Here is an 18896-nt window from a genome sequence, read left to right on the forward strand (position 1 = left end):
GGTGAAAACATCCATTCTTTAATATCTCCATGTATTATGTTGCCATTCAAATACAGCACTACTTCATGAGTAGATTGTTTGTCACTAGCAGATCTGCCATTAACTGTGTTTCTAAGTAGATATTACTTTTTGTAATTAATAGCAGTTACTATTAACCACCAAAAATTGCCAAGTCAGACAGATGTAATAAAGATACTGACAGTATTTCTGGTATTCCTTTTGAGCACTGTTGTTCCTGCTGATCAGAATGTGTATCTTTCTGTTTGTTCCCTTTCAGTCTGGCACAGAACCTCTTCTGGGACACAGTTCTAGATATCAACTAAGTGGTTTTTAAAACCTGTCTTTATTCTCTGGCCTACCAGAATTCACCAGGTTACTTCAGGTCACTGCAGATGTTCAGAGTCCAAATATGAGAGTGTAGCCAAATATATTAATATCTGTGTGACTTTGGCTATGTGGTCATGTAACAGAACCACAAAATTTCAGCTGCAGAAAGAGACATCCTGTCAGATCCAAGATAAGCCTCTTGCCCTGTTGAGTCTGAAGTCCTGTATTTGCATTTCATAAGCCAAAATAATTTTGTGATTCTTTTCCTTACTTCAAAATAACAGAAAAGCTCCTACATATGACCTCACAGGCTGTATCAGCTAGTTCCTTGGTGTTGCTCCAAAGCAAGCAATGCAGCTGCCAGACAGACCCCTGGGAACTGACCTGGCTCACAAGGAAGCTAATCCATATGGAAAAGTTCTTGGGGATGGATCTTTCAATCTCTGCACTGCAAATTTCAGTGTTCTGTTTATACCCCCTGCATTCAGCTGCTGTGATCTTGCCAAATTGTAATTTATGTTTCTATGGAATATACTTAGCATTTTAACAAGAAGGTGATGATTAAATAAGAAAGTGATGAAATAACTGATGCCTACAAGTTTGGGGTTGCCATCAACCATGTGTTTCCACACTTGCAGTCTCAATTTGGGTATTGAGAGTGGCTGCTGTATTATGTAAAATTGTCATTGCTGTACTGAAAGCAACAGAGCTACCATGATTCATCCCATGTGAAAACTTCTTACACTTCTATTTTTGACTGTATGTCCAGAGTTCCTGAAAAGCAAAGAACTATTTAACAGCAATATCTTTTCCTCAATTTTCATAACTGTTTCAGGTTTAACCTACTACAGCACGATTCTGCTGTTCTTTGAATACTTTTTATTACTGCTGAATTTTGTGCACAGAGTAGCATGTACAGAGAAGGTGAAAGCTCACTGACTGTAAACTGAAGCCCTAATGTTCAGCTTCCAGGGAATGAACCTGAACATACCGAGGCTTTTGTCAGCAGGATTTGTGACCTATGGATGCCAGAAGAACAGGTTATCTCTACGATTCCAGAGCAGTCCTGTTAATTGCCACTTGCCCAGAAAAGTGTATGTTGGTATTTTTTGGGGAAAAAAAAAAATAGACCATATAAGAATAATATTCTTTTCAAAGACTGATAAGGAGGAGGGTAGTTAGATCCTGTTCACCTTAAATTTTCTTGATGGGTCTGCAAATGTGAGTAGGGAATGGGAGACAGAGAGGGGAGGTTTAAAGGGTTACTGTGACATTTTTGTTGACAAAAATGTTGACAGACTCAGAAGAGACTGAAGACTTTGGTGCCTGTTGGCTTGTACAAGCTCATTACTGCTCACAGGCCTGGCAGCATGTGCTGCATGTGCCAGAGAACAAGACTAAGCTGTGGTACATTCTCAGGGAAAAGGGTGACAGCACTGCCTGTGAGATTTATCATAAAGCTTGCAGTTGGAAAAATGCCTCCTGAAACTGCAGCTCAGCACATTGGATGGCATGTCTTTGTCCAGTGGTTTTGCCAAGAAGCTGCTAAACAAAGAACAAAGATGAGGTGGTGTTTGACTATATAGGGAATGTTGGAGGTGGGGGGTGATTCCAGCTGATGGTGGAAGAAAAAGGAGGTGGGAGAAGACAGCTGAAAGGTCTGGAGAACTCACTGCTTGCAACATGGAAAACACAGCCTTTAGGCTGCATGATGCTGTAATTTCCACTACCTGGAGACTTCTGTTGGAGTCTGACCCATCAAAAGGCATGCTTTAATTCAGACCTAATTAGAATTTTACGCAACATAGCTGTCCTATTACTAACACACAGCTGTGCTTATCATGGGCGAAATTGGTGCAACCAGGGTCTTAAAATACAAATGAGGGCTCAGGCAGTGAAAGTATAGAGCAAAGCATATAATCAATGCCAAAAAATGCCAATAGCATTCTGCTTTGTTGCTTATTATGTGAGTTTCTTTTTTTGACTTTCCGAATCTTCGGTTCAAACGAGAATTAAGAAAAACACAATAAATTCTAAGAACATCACTCTTTCTTATCACAACACTAATGGCCTTGAGAAAGTAACCTTTGAAATTTAAGCCAAAAGAACAACATTTTGTGTCAACCAGCTTTTTAAAAGCAGAAGGCCAATATGCCAACACATTTTAAATGGATTTATAAACATTGGATGCAGATGTAAATCAGCTATATTTTCCAGGTTAGGAACAGTATGCAGTTGAGACTTCTCTGGGAAAGACTTTCAACTGTATATCAAGTATCAAGAACTAAGAATTACTGGTGTATGCTACTTTTATCTCTTTCTCTATTTTCAGTTCTTGTCTCAAATAACATTTGAGGGAACTAAAAATATAGTATTTACCAAGAATAAGACTACATCTATTCTCTAAATTCTCTGGAGGAAATGAAATTATTTTTGGCCATGCATGTGTAAAACATAATATATCCTCTGTGTGATTAAAAAAAAAAAATCATTTTCTCCCTTTGTTCATACAGCTTTAAATCCTGAATAAAATATAACAGATGTTTCAGTTATTCTAGGCAGAAGCTATTGATTTTAATTCACACTGTATACAAGCAGTGGAGAACTGCTCATGAGGGCAATAAGCTGCACACACATCACAATTAGATCAATGATTCTTCATGATAGTAGACCTATTAAAATTAATGTTACCAAGCTAGAAAATGTATTATCTTCTACTTCCCTCTGAGTCAGTGTTCTTATGGTTAATTGTGATCTGGCAATCTGGTCTCTCTGATTAAGTCATCAGGCAGTGATCAGTGATGTCACAGCTAGATAACTCAAGATTTGATACATACCTGTGTACATAAAAGGTCTCATTTACATGCTAGATCCCGATTAAAACAGTGAACTGCATTGCTGGAAGGTCTGATCAATGGGGCTGTTCCAACGTTGCCACAGGGCTCCTGCCATATTTCCGTGGAAATACACAAGAGAAATGCAGCTTTGAATCAGGGTGAAAGGTTGTTTCATCTCTCTCAAGTTTCTCAAGCCCCTGGTTGAGACTGCCCTTTGGGTCTTGTGATGACAGGTAGACAAGGATGGAGGGAAAAGGGGGAATATGTACCTGAAAATCCAGCTGCACCATAAGGAAGGACTCCTGGTCATCATCTACATAGAATAACACATTTCATGGCATGGTCACTTACTTCATGATGCCTTTTTGGAAAAAAGTCAGCAGTTTATTGGTGTTCCATGGTAGTATGTCAGTGAAAATAAAAAAAAATTATAAGTCTTGTTTGTAGAACTGGTTGACACTTTTTGAACTATTTGACAGAGACAGCAGTGAGTAGGTCTATATCTGAGGATTTTATCTGAACTTCCAGGGTTTCTGGTTGTGAAAAAGTCCCAAAAACATGGATAATGTAATGTATGAGGCTGTGCATATTTGAAGCTGGGTGAAAGCAAAGTCTCTGCACTGCATTCTCCATCTGTGTGAAGGGGGTAAAATACCTATATCCAGCATCTCATTTTTGCTTCATTTGTCTTCTAAAGGAAACTTCTATTTCTTCTTAATAAAGATAGCAATTCCTCTAAAAGATACTTGGCAAAATATTTGTTTATGAAGTCAGGGAGCTGAAACCAGATTTGCTTAGTTTGCTGTTGCACGGGTCCATGTGTGAGGTCCCTAGTGGGAAATCTGTGGTTTGTAAGGAGTAAAAGTTGTTACTCCACTGAGCTGGAAAAAAGAACCCCTTATATTTGTGTTTAAGAGGATATCTGTAGGCAGGTACTCCAGTAATGCTTTGAGTCTAACTTGGTTTCACTAGGAAATAATGCACCTATTATTGCAGCACGTGTCTGTGCAATGATTTCTGAGTCTGCTGATTTTGAGCCCGAACTTCTATGCACCAAATCTGACAAAGACACGGAGGCCTGATGGCCATTAATTCCTTACAAACCTCATGGATCAGGAGCAGAGTAAGGGTGGGAAACATACTTGTGTCTCCACTTAGAGAGGGACTGTTTGGAAAAACAGCATATTTGCATAAGATGCCTTAAATGCTGGAAAAGCTTTAGTGAGTGCTTACTCTTTCCTGGCAACAGAATCCAATCATAACACAAAATTCTAGGAATTTATATCAAGTAATCGTTGTAAAACCAGAAGGTCTTTCACTTAGGACTTTAGCCAGAATTTCAACCTAGAGCTTTTTGACTAGAGATGACATTTTTATGATATCTTGTTTAAAATCAAGCAACTTTTTTTAAAATTCAGTGTGTTCACTGGGGAAAGGCAAAACACTAGGAGCATAATAAAAGCATATGTGATTTATACTAAGATATAAAAGTACTGTAGCACAGCTCTTGGGAAATGAAATTCTTGGGAAATAGGAAGATGGAAAAAGAAGGACTATGTTGGCTAGATTTTATTTCTATGTTTTTACTGGTACATTCATGCTCTAAAGGCATTTAGCTGTCAGAAATGTTAATGTTCAACACAAGACACTTCTAGTATTTACTGTTCCCATATCATCTACCTCACAATCTTTTTTTAACTTCTCTGAATCCTGGCTTTTTATAAATCAAATCTATTAGCTACTAAATCCAATAGTGTAAAGAATACATGAGAATACATTTAGAAGAATAAAAAGAATTTATAAATATCAGGTGTATAAATTTAAGAACATTTATGAAAGGGATGCTCCTGGAAGACAATAGAAATCCTCCCAAGGACTTGAAAATGAAACATTAGTAACAGAATATCGACTTCTGTTGCTTAGCATAAAAGGATGGATAGCTTAGTCATCTGAGAGAGACACACTGTCCACCAGGTCTCAAAGTGCTGTGGAAGAGTCAAGTCATGCATAAAAAATCCTCTATTTTTCAATATTTTTCTCGGTTTATAGCCCATAATTTTTAAAAATAAAAAACAACAATAACAAAACCCCAAAACAACAAAGAACAAAGCAAGAAGTCCAAAACATAGCCTCAGTTATTGCAGCAATATTTATCTCCTTCTGTTCTCACCTAGTCTGACCTGGAATGAAGTGATTGTCTACTCTCAGCTTAGCTGTGTGAGGAAGGTCTTATAATGCTGTGCCTAAAGCTCTAAAGCTGCGTTATAAATGTATCAGCCCCTACCACACAGAGACCATGACAGACTGTAGAAGCTACAAAAATATCTATCAGCACTTTGTTTCTTTCATGCTCCACTCAAAAACTCCCTGCAGGCACTGTTTCCAGCCGTATTGGAGATAATGCTTGTCCTTAGGAGCTCTTGGGTAGGGTCTGCTTGCAAGAGCACACTGCACACAGCATACAAAGCTGGCCTTGAGGCTCACTGACCATACAGACTTTTACTGCTGTGATGATGGAACAGATGTTCTGACAGTGGTGTGGGCAGGCAGCATGACATCTGTCTTCTTACACAGGCACTGAGTACATACATGATTGTCGGGAGCAGGATTTCCTGACAAGAGAGAGCTTTCTGGGTCATTCACAGGGTCAGAGGAAAAGCAGGAAGGCATGACACTCGTGGGAAACACAGGGAGAAGGCAGTGTTCAGGTCATTCAGGTGTGAGGAGCAAAGGAGCATTTCTGGCTGAAGGCTTCTAATTTTCATTGAGCAAATTGTAACTCACAAATCCCACCTGTCCATATCCTTCTTCTGCCCCTGTTCTAAGACAAAACCTTGTAGTGGAGACAGGGTCTGGCAAAGACAGCAGGGGCATCTGCAGGAGCTGCTGATTAAGTGTTCTCTATCCTTGCTTCCCATTCAGCCTCTTTATATGGGATGAGAATTTATATGCAGGTCAGTGGGCCAGACTATGCCAGTGTCTGTTTTTCCACATTTGGGCAGAGACTCTCTGCTGGCATGTACAGCTGTTAAATCTAAGAGCATCAGCTCTCCCTCTGCCAGAATTTTAAAAGTGAACTGTCTTCATCATCATCTTAGAAATACTTTTTTTTTTTTTTTTTTTTTTTTTTTTTTTTTTGCAGTGGGGGTGTTGATCATTTTCTCGCTTAAAATTAAAGATAAAAAAAGAGAGAGGGACAGAGAAAACAAGAACAGCAATATATCAATATACCCCCCCACCCTAAATCCCCCAAGAAAATACACAGAAGACAATGTACTTTGTCTGATTTTCAAGGTCATTGTGAAAGAAGAAGGGGAGTGTGATAATTCACATCTGCTTTGTTGGACACGTAATGGAAATTAAAACATCCTAGCTTGGATGCTGTAAAAGAGCTTTCACAGCAGACACTGACACTGGTGATTCATAAGCAATGTTCTCCTAGGCCAAAGCTCCCATCTGATTTATGAAGTGCGGTGTTGCTTCCTAGTGGTGAAATGCAAAAGCTCCTGCTCTCCTGCAGTCATCAGGGGCTGCTTGTCTCTCTAGCTGGCAGTCAGACTGCTCACTCACAGTTGCACACGTGCAGCACCACAGACTTTATTTCATAAAGTCAGTGTCCAGCCTGGTCACAGGTGCCTGCTGTTGAACAGCTGCAATATTTGATGCAGACTCTGTAATTCTTACACAGGTTAGCTTTGTTGAGTTATCTTTAGGGGTCTGGATGTCCTAGCAAGTCTGGAAATCTTTTTCCATGAAGGACTTCTGTGCTATTTGCCTTTGCTTTTTCCACTAATGCATAGGGAATGTATGGAATATATGCAACTGTAAAGAAAAATGTCTTGAAATTGATGGGCCTGGTACATCCCCAAAGGATTAGCATGAGAAAAAGGATCCTTTCCACAGGTAATTAAATGGCTCTAAAGGCCTCATAAGTAGAGTGTGAACCTGGCATGATAGGAGCACAGCAAGTCCACATTTGCTCTACAGTCCTCACTCTCAGGGGGGCTGCAAACTCAGAAAAAGGACTCTGAGTTTCCAGATAGTGCTTTCAGTCTCTTGACCTGGTTATCAGCTCAGTTAGCTTTGCCTCACTACTGGAGTTGAATGGCTAAATATTTCCCACTTTTTCCTCTCATTTGTTTGTAAGGAAAGAAGGACAATGAATACTTAGTGTATATACTGTATTTTTTATTCTCTTCTGCAGTGTGTTTAAAACATAGGTTTTTGTCATTATAGGAGAACAGTTAATTGAGTACACATTAAAAGCCTTGGGTTTATGTACAAAAAAAAGGTGCCCAAAAATATGTAGAAGGACTTCTAGTAAAACAACTGACAAAACAATAAGAAAATAGTGCAGTATTAGATCAGGGTTAAAAAAAAAAAAAAAGGAAAACCAGAAAAACAGTATGAAGACAGTATGTTGGTGGTGGTTAGTTTGAAAGCATTGAAATGAAATATAGTTTCTCAAACAAGATAAAACAGGGATTGGGGAGAGACCCAAACAGTATTTTGTGCAAAATAGAGGTCTATTTAATTAACTATATTTAAGCTCTTTCGCCCGGTAGAGGGCAGAATGACAATGACATTAAAGCAGGAGCCGGCAGAAAGTGTTGGAAAGCGGTTTTCTCAAAGGAATGCCTGCCCTGCTCTGGCGTGTCAGCGAGTACCCCGATTCCAGCTGGCTGCAGCCTGACTTCCAGGTGTGCAACACCACCAGGAAGCGCTTCTGAGGTTTCCTGAGGCATCTGGAAGGAAATGCTGCTGCCTTTAAAACCAATATATTCTATTCATGTTGTCCAACAGCGTATTAATGGCAGCTAAAAATGTGTCCAAGCAGAGCCAGCACTGTTTTTCCTGGTAGCAGCAATGATGCTGGCCTCTTCCATTTCGTGCAGCACATCTGGGACTGTGTTACAATATTGCCCTTCTTTTTATCTCTGCAGTACTTGATTGAATTTTATTTGCTAGATGTGGAAATCCTTCTCAGCTTAATGGTATTGCTATAAATATTTATTGTTAGTTCAAAATAAAAGCACTTTGGCAGCAGGGAAGAAGTAATTCTCTTACTGCACATCGTAACTGCACTCTGTATAAAATAATTTCCTGTTACACTTACAGTATCTCTTTGAAAGCAGAGTAGAGACAGCAGAGGCACTGCACCACTGAGACAGAGATGGTTTATTTATGCTGCTGGAAAGGGAGTTCCAACCTGGAGTTATGATAATTTGGATGGGAAGAGGACAGGGAAGCAGGGTCACCTTGGCTCAAGTTTACAGAGAGAGAAGTGCCTGATCTTGGCTGCTCTGAGCCTGGTTTGGTTATGAAAGCCTCAGTAGAGTACTGCTTTTATCTCATTTCCTTAAAAGAGCACGGAGAGGAGCTGCCAGCAAGGCTCATGCAGCTGTGGACAGCAGAGGAATGAGCTGTTCTTGCACAGGATGAGAGTCAATCTGATGCTAAGACTATGACAGCTGGTTTTAACTCACTTAAGGGAGGACTTGTGTGGCTCCACAGAGATGGATCACCATTTGTTGTCTTAGATAACATGAGTTCTAACATCATTATAGTGCAAGGATTTCACATCATCAGAGCTTCATACCTCCTCTATGTTTCTCTCAGGCAGCTCCTCTAAGCACTGACTGTTCCTGGTCCTTGCAGCAGTCCTCTGACACCATATCCCACCAATCCACTCTTTTATACCACTTGTTCTTATTGGCTACAGGTGTGGCCTGTTAAGATCAGGCCTGCTTCTAATCTTTAGTAATTGGTCCAGCTGCAACTCATTGGGGGATAAGATTATCTTCTATACCACCTTCATTTACCCATACTGTATCCCCCTACATACAGGTACTTAAAGTAGCACAGCACTTACCTATTTATGTAAGGGAATGAGAGAGTATTTTTATTCTAACATTAATAAATGGAGCATTAGAGACACATAAATTTTGTCAGATATAATTGAAAACCTGTGGCTGTAGGTCTGAATTTTGCTTTTAACTGTGTCTCTAGGTCCTCATAAATCCATTAAGAGCTGGGTATGAGCTGTAACATGGAATTTGGCTGGACATTTCTTGTTCTGTTTTGATTTTCTGCTGGATAGATGCAAGTTCTACCTCCAACCTCACTGAAGTGCAGACTCTTCCTGGCCCTCCTGACTTATTTTACTCAAATGAAAATTCCTGACTCTTTGCTGTCTTTGCTGCCGTCTTTTGTTTGTCTCAGAGGCTAAAAGAGCTCGTGTTTGGGGCTCTGTCTGTTACTGTTGGGTGAGTGACTGGGAAACTGCAACTAGACCGCAGCTCCACACATTGTGTGGGGAGAATGAATGGCTCCTTTCCAATCACTAAATCTTCCCTTGAGAATGGGAAATGTGAAAACCACGGTTGTATTTATTGATTTCTCTCCTAGGATGCATCCTGCTGTCCAAGCCTGATTGCTGAACATCTTAGATATTGCCCATCTCCTTTCCTGGTCGCTTTGCCATGACTCTTTGGATGTAGCTTTGGTATCAGTGTACAGTTCCTATATTATCCCTCCAGATCACTATTTTCCTTACCTTCTTACCCTTGTGTAATGGCTTATGTAGTGCCATTACACTGTAGTAATGACACTTCATAAGCCATTAGGTACCACTTAAGGTGTAGTACACCTGTTTGTAGTGCAGGTTTCTTTATGTGTTTGTGTGAGTGAATAGGAAATGTGACCCAATATTAGACTCACAATCAAAATATTGTTATCTATGTTTGGCCAGAAAATAAGTATATCCACTTTTTAAGCTGTTGGGGATGGGGAAAAAAATCTATCTGGCAAAGCATTTAAAATTGTCAAAGGGATTTGGTTTCTGGATGAGGAGCTAGTTTTTCTAAACAAAACATCTATACTTTCAAAAATATTTCAGGGCAAATGTTTCTGTATGAAGCACATCAGCCTTTTTTTCAGTTAATGAGCTCCCCTTGGAAGTGTTGAAAAGGTGTGTGGGTGTGGCAGTTGTGAACATGGTTTAGTGGTGAACACGGTGGGGCTGGGTTAACATTTGGACTCCATGATCTTGGTGATCTTTTCAAACTTTTTTGATTCTCTGATAATAAAGTACAGAGAATAAAATAGATTAGGATTTATTTCTACTGTGCTGTAGCATCTTTGGCACAGGAAGAACACTTTACTATTTCTTTGCAAAGCCATTTGTACAATGGAAGACACTTGGCCATGCATAGTCCAGGCTGGTGCTCCATATGAGCAATGAATAACAGAAGTACATTGCAGTAATTTTTTTACAGAGCAAAGAATAAGATTCTTTTCTTTTGCCTGATTTTAATCAGGTATTTTAAGCAGTTTTTCAGTTCATTTTGCTTGTGGTGTTCAGATGCACTGTCATACATTTTCCATTAATGATCCACTTGGATTTATTCAGCCCATATAGCTGTTGTAGTCACAGGTAACTGAGTAAATTTAAAAATTGAAAGATTATTTCTGTATAGATTCAGATCTGAGTTGGTCATTATGATTAAAAATGTTATCTTTTCTTGCTTGCTTTTACTTAGAAGAAGAAAATTGGTAGTTGTATTTGTGGTATGTTGCTAGAGTGTGCCTTCCCAAGGTTCTAGGTAAAATTGGGTGCAGATACTTAGCTACTGTCATTGCTCCTCCATTATCTGGTAGGAGTTTTCTCTCTGGGCATGTTTGGCAGAGATACATAATTCTGCCTTATGCCAAAGCATAAATGCTCTCCTTTTAAAACTGAGTTTTGGTTGCTGAACAGTATTTGTTATGTATGCAGTGCAATTTAGGAGATAAATGTGAAATTAGGGCATAAATAAAATCTAACCTCTGTTGTAGACACAGGTAACTGCAAGGGATGAAGCAAACCCACTGTAAATTTTAGCCTCTTTTGTGAAGCTGTGCCATGCTGTTTGTAGAGAAATATTGCTGGTTTTTTTGAGAAAAAAAGGATCTCAATATATTTAAGAAATCAAATGTTGCTCGTTTTCCATTGAATTCACTATGCAAGCACATTCAGCATTTTTTTGCAGTTTATGGACAGCTGAAGTAAATATATCTTGCAGGAAATACTTGTTGCCATTCAATTTCACCAAATGTTCACCTGTGCCTTCCTTTAGCATATGAGTAATCTCCCTTAGTCAAAGGACAAATAATGACGTGTGTACATAGCTGGTTATGTTTAAGCACTACCTGGACTGTGGCCTGAAGTACCAGAAGTATGTCCCTGGTATAAAAACACTGCATTTCAGTTTTTCAGGCTTTTCTTAAATCATGTGAATCAAATGCGCTGTGTATCTCAAAGACGAATAACACTTCTTTTCTCACTCACAGAGCGAGGCTCGAAAGGACACCTTGACCTCACGGAGTTAATAGGAGTCCCTCTTCCTCCTTCTGTCTACTTTGTCACGGGCTATGGAGGGTTCCCAGCTTACAGCTTTGGTCCTGATTCCAACATCGGCCGGCTGACCAGTGCTATCATCCCATCGCCTTTCTACAGAGACTTCGCTGTGGTGGTCACCGTGAAGCCAAACAGTGATCGTGGAGGAGTGCTCTTTGCAATAACAGATGCCTTCCAGAAGACAATCTACCTAGGACTGAGGATTTCGCCAGTTGATGACAGCACCCAGAGAATAATCATGTACTACACAGAGCCTGGATCCCATGTCTCCCGAGAGGCTGCTTCCTTTAAAGTGCCGGTGATGACTAACAGGTGGAATAAATTTACTGTGACTGTTGAGGGAAATGATATTGCTTTGTTCATGGACTGTGAAGAGTATCAGAGGCTTCAGTTTCAAAGGTCTGCTCGAACCTTGGTGTTTGAATCTGGCTCTGGCATATTTGTTGGTAATGCAGGAGCCACTGGACTGGAAAAGTTCACAGTAAGTGCTGTCTGATAAATTCACATGCCTCAGTGTTTAATGCATGTACTCCCTACCCAAGAAGTCTTGCTTGATGTGGTTATATCCCAAGTGAGGATCAAATCATACAGCTTGTATTTTCCATACCTAGCTAGGGTTTGACAGTGAAGTTATATAACCTCTGGTTTAATATACAAATGTTCTGAGAGCCTCAGAATTTTATTAATAGTCCAGATATCAAGCACAATCTTCAGTTTGAATATTAGAACATTTAAAAGTAAACATGTCACATAATTTTTTTTGGCCTTTCTAAGAAGGGCAGATTTCAGAGAATTAATTTTCTTAATTTCTGAGAATACTGTACTATTAAGCTAATGATTGAAATTCTTATTAGTTAGGTATTCATATTCAACATCAGAAGGAGAATGATGTCATCAAAGGTAAAGATAGTTGGAAGATAAGGGTGTATTTTTACAATTTATTTGTTATTTGAAGCTTCTCAGGTGCTTTAGGAAATAGAATGCACCAAAACCACTACTACAAGGCTCCCAAGCCTTCTTAGATTGAGTGCAGGCATCCTTTCTGCTGCATCCTGACTGAAATTCTCAGCCACTGAGAGCAGACGCTGTGTGTGAGATCAATTCTGTCAAATGGAAAAGAAAATGTCACATTTTGTCTGTCCTATTTTTGTATTTCCTGTACTTCAGAACTTGTACTGTGTTTTGTGAGATTAATGTCTCCTCTAAATTAGTCAAACAGCAGCACAAAGCAGAGTGGATCTTTTTCTTTAGGGAATAAAGATGTTCTTTCCAAAATTCAGGCGTACTGGCAGGTTGTGAGCTCCACCTGGTAAGCAGCAAGTTTAATGTTCTTTTATCATTTGTCTGACTAGTCTAGAATCACAGAACTACATGGATTCTTAGGAAATAAAGGGTGGAAAGTGATATGTAGGAAAACTGCATGGTGGTGCTACCTTTCTTAGGCAAATAGGAGGACTGGAGTATTGTGAGTGCCTGTGAATCACTAAGTAAGATTGAGAAACATTCAAGAAAAGGAAACCACTTTGGTTTCTGTCTTGGTTTGAAAAGACAGGTGTCTGCTAAGGAAGGCAGGAGCTTCCCCTGAAATGGAAAAAAACCCCTCCCTCTGAATTGTCATAATTTTGAAATTATGGGGCTCTCAGGCAAAGATATGGGAGCTGGAATAACAGTTCTTTATTAGGGGAGAAAATTAAAATAAACAATGCAGTAATACAAAACATCACTGACAGTCAGAATACCACCTCACACCCTGTTGGTCAGGGTGTTGGTAGCAGTCCAACTGGAATTGTGGCTGCAGTCCTCCTGCAGTGACAGATGTGGTTCTGTTGAAGCAGTGATCCTGCAGAAGGGTGTAGTTTTCCTCTGAAGGCCCAGTGGTGGTGTAGAGGGGCCTGGTCTTCCTCTGGGAATCCAGTGGAAAAGGCTGACTCTGGCGTTTCAAATCTCAGATTATATCCAGGTAGGAATGTTTGACTCCTTCCTTTGGGCAGAGCATCTCACAGTGGGATGATGTAATTTTATCAGTCATGCAGTGACACTCAATGGCCCATTAACAGAAGATATCTCCCAGGAGGGAGGACAGGTTTGTAGAATAGAGAAAGAAAAACTGCCCAATTAACAGAAGATAACTGCCCCACCTCTAACAGATGGCAATAGAATACAGACCCCCACCCACATCTTGCAACCCAGGACATTATCCCACCTGGAAAACACATGCGATGATCACCAATAAATCTGTAAATATGATGACAGAAGTGCATGGTGGATGACACTGTAATGCATTTCCACGGAAACAAGCTGTTCTGTATGCTATATTGAGTACATAAATTTCAGCCAATACTCTGAGTGCTTCATTAGCACTAATTGTGACTTGTAGTCTAGGTTCCCGTGCCTTTATTTCTTCTTGCATCATATGTCACAATCGCTTTTGAGTAGAAAAATGAAATGCTTGAACCTCACTCAAACTCTGTTTCTATGCCAAGAACTGTTTACATTAATTGCCCAAAACAGAAACAAATCATAGCAGTTTGTGCAAATGAATAGATGTCAGATGTCGGTTTGCTCTGGCTAATGGGAATTCATGTGTCTAAGGCTGTGGTTGTCAGACACAAAAGGACATAACTATCATCAGTTCTATTGAAACCAAAGGAAAATCTAGCCCTGATGCTTGTAAAGAAAAGAAACCAGACAACAGCCAAGTACAGCTGAATCACTGATGATGCCAGATGCTGCAAACCAGTTTTCACGGGCAAGGCAGAAGCAGCTATGAGACCCAGAGAGGGAGTAAATATCACATCCCTAGCACCCCTATCATGCAGATTGGTCCATGATTTTCCTAGTTGGAGGAATAGGCTAGCAGTAACATTTGGGAAGCATTAGAGCTCTCCACTTTGCTTTCTTTATCATCCAGGGCCACAAATTAGAGCAAGAGGAGAAAAATGTGTTCTCCAAATGTGATTCACTTGTACTGTGAAAGAAAAGATCACTTCCAGGAGACTGCTTAATTGGTTGTGCCTCCTTTCACGTATGATTTTTCAGTGAACTGTTCAGTCAGTCTGACATCGTTCAATATCTGAGTTGCCCATTAAGTTTTGAGAGAAATAGGATGTTGAGATTGCAGAGCTTTTGCCTCAGAAGTCCAGCAAACTCAGGAGGCACTAAGCACATGAGTTTCATAGTCTTCAAAGGCAGATAAATTAGAAGATTTTTAAAGATAGAATCAAATTTTTTATTATTTTCTAAAATATTCTAGGTTGTGTGTTATATGCAAACAGGTTCTCTACCTGAATATCTGTCTTTGTGCTCTATTGTGCATCATGTCTAACTCTGTAAGATCTTGTAATAAGGAAACATCCCCCACATTTCTTAAAGCACTTTAAGTCTTTGCACAAACAATAGTTAAATGTTTTAAATGAGATTGTTACTCCTCCTTCAGCATGTCAGACTGAGAAGAACAGTTTGTGACTCTGAAAAAGGAAGCAATTATTATCAGAAAATCCATCTCCTTTATTTCCGTTCTGGAAAGTTTTAAACTGGCTTCTTCCTGACTCACTTTGTCACTTATTGGGGACAAAGTGACTTACTCATCCCTTCCCATCCTTTGTCTCCATTTTTAGGGTTTTCACATGCCACTTCTGGAGCTGCAATGCATTTCTTACCTAAAAAGCCAGAGTTTTTTACAGTGTGACATAATCCATAATTCTTCAGCTGGGACACTAACAATGCAGTGTGATGATCAAAGTGTCATTGGGACATAACAGTTATTTTGTTCTGGCAGCTTCCGTTTGCTCTACATGTTGTAAAAGAAAAATTTGTGAACATATTTATGTCTTAAATTTGGATTACTATAATGAAATTTTATACTTTGGACCATTTTCCAAGTAAATCAGAACACAATTTGGGGTATTTTTTTACTTTGTTTAATTCCCACTCCTCCACCCTCACTGCCCTTCACACATGCTACTTAAAATATTACTTCCTTGAAATGTTTTTGGTGTTCCTTGTAGGGCTCGATTCAACATCTGACAATCAAATCTGACCCAAGGGCTACTGAAGATCATTGTGAAGATGATGACCCTTATGTAAGTATTCATATAAACACTACCTCAGAGCCTCAGAGATTTCAAAGTAATTTCCATTTGACATCTTTCATAACACTAAATGTGGAATTTTTTTCTTGGAAACATCATCTCATACTTAAAACATTCTGTGGGGTGGATTTTTTTTCCTGCACAACCCCCTAACCTATTTTTTCAAAAAGTATCAGTTTGTTTCGTCTTAAAGAGCTTTCAGGAAATGAACTGTGGCTTTTATTTTTCTGAAGGGTCATTTTCATGGAATGCTGTAAGTACTGAAATAAGTTAACATCATAATGACACTGAAGCTTCACCAGCCAAAAAAGGGGCATTTTTCTGCATTAAATAGCCAGTTCCTTGGAGATCATGCTTTTTTCCCTGACTTGTATGAACTTCCTCACAATAATTGGGTTTTGCACAGGCTTCAGGGGACAGCAGTGGCAATGGCAGCATTCAAGAACATGACAGTTCTGAGGCACAAGAAGCCCTTGCACCTTCTCGTCTTCCCATAAGGGTAAATTTATTTGATTCATCTACTTTAAAATTCTGTTTTAATATTACTCTTCTAAAGGGTGGGGTCTGGATTTGATGAATAGCTTTGATATTTGGCAATTTCCAAAGGCTCCCATGAGAACAATGTGCACCCATCCATGAGAATGATCGCACAGTTCCAGATAAAAATCTGGTATATTTGATAACAATCAGCAACCAGGTCTTGGGAAGAGATCCAAGATCTTTGGAAGAGTATAATAGAAGATTGGGAAAATATATATGACATTTCCTGGAAACACTCTTACTCTCCACCAATTTTTATCTCAGGAAATGCATGCACCAAGACCATATGTGGTTTGTAGAACTCAGCTGAGTCATTCATCCTTGAATTTCTTGCTTTGCTGTTTGGGATTTTTTTAACACATGAGAATTTTACCACCCTCTGATTCCTGCTGCATAATTCCTTAGCTAATTTAATGGCATGTTTTGTGAAGGACACGCACCTTTTTCTTGCCCTTCTGAGCATGCTGACTGTGGCTGCTCTCATTTGGTGGTTAATTGACTGGATAACAGAGTAAACAGCTGTTTCTTACCATTTTTAGAGATTTCCAACACTTTGTGTCCTCCTCAATTTTTGTACCTTAAATATTAAGGTACAAAGGCTTAAGGCTTTTATTAAGGCTGAAATGTTAAGGCTTAAATATTCTAGTCCATTCCACACAATGAATCTTTCCATGCTGCTGGTGTCAAATGTGTTTTTTTTAAATACAAGTTCTCATTGGTTCCTTTAGAGAAAATCAGTTTTCTTCTGAGAAATGCTTTCATAGAAACTATGTTCACATTTGTCCGATATTGTACACACTTCAGCTATTTCACTGTTGAATGTTACAGAACCCATGGGCAAATACTTTTTGGTTGTGATGTCCTGTCCTTCACTTACTGTGTTTCCAACCCTTTTCATACAAAGACTTCCCTTTTAGTCCTATCCACTGCTGAGTTTCCCAAGAATATTTTTCTGCAAGAATTTTAACTCTTCTAGGGTCTACATTAATGGAAGAAAAGCTTTTTTTTTTTCTATTATAGACTTAAATTCTCTGATCCCTCTTTTTATAATTTTATTAAGTATTGACCCAGCCTCCTGTTCCCGATGTGTTTGAATAAAATTTTATTAATTTTTTGCCTTTTACATGTAGCTCACCAAACTCATTTTGGCCTGCCTTGTGCTTTGCGCAGAATCACAGACAGCTGAGTTTGAAAGGGACCTTTGAAAATTTCCCTGTCCAAGTCCCTTTTCAAAGCAGAGCCAAATACAGCAGGTTGCTCACTAAACAGGTTGTTCAGTGCTGCTTGGTTTTGGATTTCCTCAAGAATGGAGACTCCACAGCCTCCCTGTTTCAATGTAGGTTTTTTCCTGACATAGAGCCTGAATTTCTTGTCTTTCAATGTGTGTCCACTGTCTCTTTTCCCTTCACTGGCTATAGAGAAGGATCTGGTTCTGTCTTCTTTACTCCCTCTTACAAAGATCTTCTACACATTGATAAGATAATCCTGAGCCTTCTTGAGGCAGTCCTTGCTCTCCCAGCTTCCTCTAAGTGATCAAAAGACAGGCAGCTGGCCCAGCTGGTACTGCTGCATGGGCTAATTCCTCACTGGATGCAGGATTTGCACTTTACTTTTCCTGAATTTTTGCAGCCAGGTAGGGTTTTTCCAAATGGCAGCAAAATTGCCCTAGTGCTTGATGACTCCTCTGCATTTTATGTCACACCACTAAATTTAATCCAGGAAATCTTACTGTGGCTTGACTTTTTCTCATTTGGATAAAACTGTAGCTCATTCAGGAAATATGTCTAGCTTCTCTATGCAGAAAAATATCAATTCTTTTAGCTATTGTTTTTAGCTTCTGTTTAAGAATCTTCATAATTACTGCACTATTCAAAATTACACACAGCAACAGTAGAATTTTTGGCTTTTATTCTTCCTTATGAAAGATGTGATTCAATCCCAGCTGGCCACTAAGCACCATACAGCCATTTCCTCATTGTCCCACCAGTGGGATGAGCATAGAATTGGAAGAGAAGTCAGAAGACTCGTGCGTTGAAGTAAAGACACTTTAGTAGGTAAAGCAATACTGAGCTGGAATGAACCAGACTGGAATGAACCAAGCCAAAGGTCCTGCCTGAAAACACAGTCTCTGACAAGTGTATGTTGCTTGTGGTTTCCTCCCTCTCCATGGGTTTCTCAAGTATACATCCCTTGCTTTGGAGGAATGGAGTCCCAAGGTACTCCAGGATTTTTTCTCAGAATTCTGGTTTGCTTCACAGATGTGGTAGCTCTGATGACTGTGCTTTGAGGAAGGTAATGTAGTGATTCTTCATTTAACACATGTGATAAGCCTTTACTCTAAACCGTTCTTTGGGATTTTTTTTTTTTTTTTTTTTTTTAGCCTGAAGAAACGTTGGCTGAGCCAGTGGAAGCCCCCCCAACCATACTGGCTTATCTGGAAGAGGATGATTTCTCTGGAAATCACAGATCAGAAGAAACCTCAGAAGCAGCTAAATCTAAAGAACAAGGCACTGCCTCAAGTTTTGGGGCTTTTTTTGGGGGGGTGGGGTCATTTACATTCTCTGGTTTTGAGTCTGTCATTTTCCTGTGTATGGAAAGCCACTGTCATATTTTGAGTGCTGCCAGGAAAGAAAAATCCTATGGTTTTGGACATCCTGTGTGCTAGAAAAGAATTGGCACATCAAACATTTGGTCTTTGAAACT

General features: G+C 39.5%; 1 protein-coding gene across 4 annotated transcripts in view; it reads left to right on the forward strand.

The window, feature by feature from the left end:
• Window positions 1-18896, forward strand: part of COL15A1 (collagen type XV alpha 1 chain) — a 116464-nt gene that overhangs the window by 25315 nt on the left and 72253 nt on the right. For all 4 annotated transcript variants that reach the window (XM_059850883.1, XM_059850875.1, XM_059850900.1 and 1 more), the window contains exons 3-6: window positions 11496-12043; window positions 15570-15644; window positions 16060-16152; window positions 18574-18700. In XM_059850883.1, the coding sequence (XP_059706866.1) occupies window positions 11496-12043; window positions 15570-15644; window positions 16060-16152; window positions 18574-18700 (843 nt within the window). The remainder of the gene's footprint in view (window positions 1-11495; window positions 12044-15569; window positions 15645-16059; window positions 16153-18573; window positions 18701-18896) is intronic.

Source organism: Haemorhous mexicanus, chromosome 1, assembly GCF_027477595.1.
Source record: "Haemorhous mexicanus isolate bHaeMex1 chromosome 1, bHaeMex1.pri, whole genome shotgun sequence".
Taxonomy (NCBI): Eukaryota; Metazoa; Chordata; class Aves; order Passeriformes; family Fringillidae; genus Haemorhous; species Haemorhous mexicanus.